The sequence below is a fragment of the Grammomys surdaster genome, unplaced genomic scaffold, assembly GCF_004785775.1.
Source record: "Grammomys surdaster isolate TR1022 unplaced genomic scaffold, NIH_TR_1.0 165, whole genome shotgun sequence".
NCBI classification, from domain to species: Eukaryota; Metazoa; Chordata; class Mammalia; order Rodentia; family Muridae; genus Grammomys; species Grammomys surdaster.
In genome coordinates this window covers 12,126,653-12,132,309 of record NW_021604613.1, presented here as the reverse complement: position 1 = coordinate 12,132,309, position 5,657 = coordinate 12,126,653, and the positions used below count along the sequence as shown (strand labels likewise).

Below are 5,657 nucleotides of genomic sequence, written 5' to 3'. Positions count from 1 at the left end.
CTCACCAGGTTTAAAAATCACGAAGATTTTCAGGATAATGAAACTAAATCAGAATTTCCAATTCGAAGTTTGGTCACACATTTTGGTAAAAATCTGTATCTTAACATGCAACCACACAATAACCTAATCACAGGGAATAACTAAAAACAGTAAAATCATGTTTGATAAATTCTAGTCAACCCATATGCTGCTCTGATTTGGGGCTAGTTTGAATCAGCTGTATGGTCTTTCTTTTTCTTAAAGACATGAGATTAAGACACATGGATGGACCAAGGTGTGAATGTTGAAGGGTCATCTCTGGGAATCTAAAAAAGATCAAAAAATAAAAGACTCTTGTTAACGAAATGTTATTCCACAGATAACCATTATTATCTGAAGGCATTTAAAAAATAGAACAAGTTGATACCAATTTTTCTTTTTATTAGTTATACAACTTCTGTATCTATTTCAATCATTTAGTCATACACTTATCTCAATACACAGCTCATACAGTTGTGCTTCTGTTGTTTGAGATAGGATATATTTCTGCCCAGCTTAGGCTGTCCTTGAATTTGTGGTCTTCCCATCTCAGCTTCTAAAGTGCTGGGATTACAGATGTATGTCGTCATGCTTGGATCCTGTCTGTTCTGTTTTGGTTTGTTGTTAGAGATGGAATACAGGGTCTCTTGAATGCTACACCCCAGCTCTTATCCTGATAAACGTCTTATGTTTGGGATGAACTAGAGCCAGTGAGCAGCACCATAACCCCAAGAGCTTACCATACTATTGGGCTTATACCCATGATTCATGTGGGCTGCAGGAGGCAGTGCCATGGAGAGATGGTTTCTGGGACAGCTCTTGGTGTAATTTTTGTAGCTGGCAAGCTATATAGTGTGTGATAGTACGGCATGGAGAGGTGTGCCCAGAGACCTGACAGTTTCATTTCAATTACTTCTATTAGTTTGCATAACAGATACTTTCTGCATAATTGAGCAGGCCAGAGATCTTGTAAATGAGGCAATCAAAAGTCTACATCAATTGCATTTTGATAAAATATTTAAGCAGGCAATCTACCATGTCCCTTTGCTATTAGTGAGCTGCTTCTTTAGAGTCTGAAATAATTAAGCCGACATTTGGAGATGTTTGGAGGCGGTGAGTGAAGGCAAAAGGAGACTTTTCATAGAAAAAGATGGTCATGACCTGCAGTGTTGTCATGGTTACAATATCCAAATCAAGAACATTAAAGTCCATAAAGGGTGTGATGACAGTAGGGACTTCCCTTACCATGTCAGTAAACTGATCTGTACAAGCCATGCGAATCACTTCAGGTGTTGCTGGGCTATTCAAGGGGAAGATGTCGCTCAGCCCTCTCTCTTTGCGGGCAGTGGTCACTGCATCATATATGGCAAATAAAACTGAGGACCCCAGGAACATTCCAGCCTCACCCAACCCCTGAGAAAAGCATAAAAGGTTGTTAGGAAAGCAAAGTTCTTTAGGATTAATCTCACACACAAAGGTGTGCACGCATGCACACGTACATGCAGGCACGCATGCATGTACATATACCTTCTCTGGCTTTATTACTCCTCAGAAGGAGTGTATCCAAGTAGCTGGAACTTGGTCCCCCTCATAGTAATTTGTGAGTAGGGTTTTTATGAGAATACCTGGTGAAAATACCTAGGGCAGCAGGCAGTTAAAAGCATTCATTGTTTTCCCACCCAGGTCATGTCCTGAAGACCATGTCTTCAGTGCCTTCTAGGGTGCTTTTAGTTACTTTTTAGTTAATTTTGTAGTGTTGGGGCCAGAACTGAAAGCCTCATGTGTGCTGTGCAAGTGCTCTACCACTGAGCTACCCAGCCCCTAGATTATTTGCCTTTAACTTAAAACCCAAACAGAATGACCATAGTTGATAGTGAAGCAGTTGCCTGTCCTCATGTGGCCTCCGTGGCACCTCTTGGGTGTGTTTGAATGAAGAGCATGAGGGAATTACATGCCTCGAGACTCACCAGTTAGTTTTTAAAAAAAATACTTTATGTGTACGTGCATGTGGATAAGCCACATGTCTGAGTTTGTCTACAGAGGTAAGAAGAGGGACTGAAACACCTTGGAGAGGGAGACGCTGGCTAGTTAAAGGCTGTGTGCTCCAGAAAGCATGGAGCCAACACCTCGAGAATCAGTGACCACGTAGAGCAAAGTGCTGGTGTGGTGCTTGCTGAAACCCCAGCCTGGCTTGGACAGGTGTGGGAGAGCCTAGGGGAGGGTTGAAGGCTGGAGAAGAAAAACTCTGAGCTGCTACGCTTTGCAAACAATGTTGTAGTGACCGCAGCCTAGTGGAACACGACACCCAGAGACCCCTCCACAAGCTTCACTGGATTTTGCTTTGTTGCATATTCCTGAGTGAAGACTCTACTTGGTTTTCTGGAGTTTGTGAGCAGCACCACTCTGCCTCTGGGGATTTACAATTCAGAGGAGAAAGCAAATTCATGCTTCATGATCTTTTGGCAGAGGGGGCTGTTATGGGCTAACTTCTGTCTCTTTGTAAGCACGTGTGCTGCATTTGGAGATGAAGTCTTTTATGAGCTGATTAGGTTAAAATGAGGCCCTTCATTTAGGTTTCAGTTAGGCCCTTGTCCAGTGTGACAAGGATGCAGTGGGTACAGGTAGCCATCAGTAGGCCAAAGAAACCAAGCCTACAAGTATGTCATTCAGGGACTTTCAGAGACCAGACCCACGTAGGACACAAGTTTCTGCTTCATCTACCCAGTCATGGTATTTTTTTGTTAGGGACCAACGATTTGTTCCCTATCAACTGACAGGAAGGTCGAGAATTCTTACCTTGGATGAATAGATGGCTATGGGGTTTCGAGAGTGCACCAGAGTGACGTAGAACTCCTCTGGTATCTCAGTGACAGTGGGGATTTTGTAGTCATCTGGACCCCGAGAATGGAGCACACCTTTTGGGGAGTATTTCAGCTCCTCTGTGGTGTAGAATCCCATGCCTTGGATAAAGGCTCCCTCAACCTGTGGGCACAGCTTTGTGGGTGAGAAGTCTATAATACTGGCTGAATAGATATTCTAGTGGGAGTGAAAGCCGAGCTCTGAGGCATAGTAAGCCACTCTCAGATGCTCTGTGGCAGGGTCTCCTCAGTGTTCTTGAGACCTGTTTTGGTGCTGTCATCTTGTGTACTTCACTTGGGAGCTCACATGTCTGACACTTGCCTCATCACTGTTCCAAATTTAACCTGTTCCTTCTCATCTCCAAGTCTGTACAGGTGTTTTCCTCTGATTATTCTCACCTCTGCCTGGAAACTCTCACTCACCTTTCAAGTTCCACAAGAATAGTGGCCGCCTTCCTGAAGTCCCTTCCCTCATTCCATCATTCATTCTTTCCTTCAGTCATTCCCTCCATTCTCCTCCCTCCCTCTCTTCTTTCTTCCCTCTCTCTGTCCTTCCTTCCCTTTCTTCTTCCTTTCTCCTTTTCCCCCTCTATCTTTTCAGATACAGTTTTTCTATGTAGCCAAGGCGGACCTCAGACTCACAGTCTTTCTATAAATGGGATTGATAAAAGTCCCTTTGGGTATGGCCTGAAATCACATACCTGTCCTATATCCAGGGCGGGGTTAATGCTGAAGGCAGCATCCATGAAGATGTCAGTTCTCAGGAGCTGCACAGAGGGAGTAAATATAAAACGAACAGTGTCATTTACTTAAAAGCTTTATTATTTTATTTTATTTTTTTAAAAAACTAAAACCAAAACCAAAGAGTATTTATCCCTGGGTCTTTTGCTGGCAGGTCAAGTTGGCTGCTATTTAAAGAAAACCCATCGGTGTTTGTTTGCATCTGTGAAGGTGGGGTTTGCAAGCGTCACTGTACCTTGTGAGCTCCAGTCAGGCAGTCCACTTCAACCTCAGAGCAGGCTGCTCCATAGACATAGTACGGGTAAGGATCACCTTTCTCCTTCTCCCAGTCCATGTGTGTCTGGTAGCCTCTGAGACGAGAAGGAAGAATGGAAGGAATGTCACCTTTCCTTCAGTGGGCTCCAGTCCAGTCATGACATGGCTGAAGGAATCAGGAGATGACAGGGCAGATGGGCTGCAGGCAGCATCCTACCCTATAGTTGGGGGCCTGCTCCCCTTCTCCCTTGAGAGACTGTAAGGTCGGGGCCTCAGGCAATCCACAGCAGACTTGAGAAGAGATAAATGGCCTAGAGGCTGACCTGGCCTCCACCGCGCATGCGCAGGGCTGGGCCGGAGGTTTGTAAGCTGGAGCTCTGTAACTATGGAGGTCTTGGCTGGCAATGGCTACTGGCGGAGGAACTTCTGCACTGTTTTCCCTGTTCTTCCCCTTGCTTCCTTTCCCACAGAAAGGATCTTCTAACTGTGAATTAACACCAGTTAAATGCAACTACTGCCCAAGCACAATGCAAGCCAAAAGAAAAAAAACCCACTTACTTGAAATATCCAGTGGCTGAGAGACTGATGGATTCTTCAAAGGCCTTTTTAACCTGAAAAAGACGATTTGTTTCAAAAACATAGAAGTTTATGGAAAGTAATAAAAGTACCTTCCATGTTGGGCTTTCTTCTTGCTTGTACCAAGGTCTGTGTTCATATTTACTCCTCGAAAGACTTACAGCGCAAAGCCTGTTTTATGGAGGAGGGGCTCGGTGTGATGTTGGCTGCACTCTGGGCCTCTCACAGAGCTGGGATACATCACATGGCTACTTCATGACTTTTCACAGTGTGGTTCTCTCAGATTAGTGAGGGGACTCTCCAGTACACAGGACCTGCCCTATCGCTGGTCATGCAGCACAGGGGCGCAGCCCCAGGCCAGTTATACTTCCGAACGTGTACTTCTCTATGCTCTGTGGAAGTACTGGCTCAGAAATGATGTCGGATCTCAGTGAACATATACATCTCTTATCAGTTTGAAAAAGTAGAAGAAAACACTAAGCTCTTGGATGGGTGCTGCCCACCAGTGCATGCATTTAGGACTTTTACCTAAATGTGTGTGTGTGTGCATGTGCGTGCATGCATGTGCGTGTGTGCAAGTATGTATGTGTGTTTGCATATGCCATTGCTTTTTCCTGGCTGGGGTAGTAAAGAGAACACTCACCCATTCTTCCCATTTTCCTTTAGGGTTTTTCCTGATGATGGGTTGAAGACGGTCCAGAAGAATCTGGCAGGCATTCTGAAAAGCAAACATTTAGACGGACATCAGAACTAAAAAGCACAAAGACCAGCAACACATTAATGATTCAGGAAGATCTTAATGGTGGCTGTTTTACAAACTTGTTTTGTCTCTCATAGGGTTTCTTAAATTTGATTAAGGTGTGGACTTTCTTCAGGAGAAACTGTCCTGCAGCAGGCACGTCAGCAGTGCTGTTTAGATATGCACTAAGCAGGAGGCTCCTCAGGGTTATTGTAATTCTTTATATTTACTTTCACAAGGGAAATGATGAGCGTGCACACCAGTCTGCACAATAAGCAAATTCAAAATAGCCACAATAATGTAATTGGGATACTGTGTTCCTGGAGCTTTCTCTTCCTTCTTTCCTTTCTTTCTTTCTTTCTTTCTTTCTTTCTTTCTTCCTTCCTTCCTTCCTTCCTTCCTTCCTTCCTTCCTTCCTTCTTTCTTTTTCTTTTTTTTGGTTTTTCGAGACAGGGTTTCTCTGTGTAGCC

The 5,657-nt window shown here is 44.2% G+C and overlaps 1 protein-coding gene across 1 annotated transcript in view; it reads right to left on the bottom strand.

Annotated features, from left to right (window-relative positions):
* Positions 1-251: 251 nt before the first annotated feature.
* LOC114619795 (aldehyde oxidase 4) overlaps positions 252-5,657 on the bottom strand; it is a 70,280-nt gene continuing 64,874 nt past the window's right edge. The window contains exons 29-35 of the mRNA XM_028765719.1: positions 5,092-5,166; positions 4,431-4,483; positions 3,853-3,967; positions 3,578-3,643; positions 2,815-3,000; positions 1,264-1,431; positions 252-305 (exon numbers count right to left, since the gene is read on the bottom strand). Of these exons, the coding sequence (XP_028621552.1) occupies positions 252-305; positions 1,264-1,431; positions 2,815-3,000; positions 3,578-3,643; positions 3,853-3,967; positions 4,431-4,483; positions 5,092-5,166 (717 nt within the window). The remainder of the gene's footprint in view (positions 306-1,263; positions 1,432-2,814; positions 3,001-3,577; positions 3,644-3,852; positions 3,968-4,430; positions 4,484-5,091; positions 5,167-5,657) is intronic.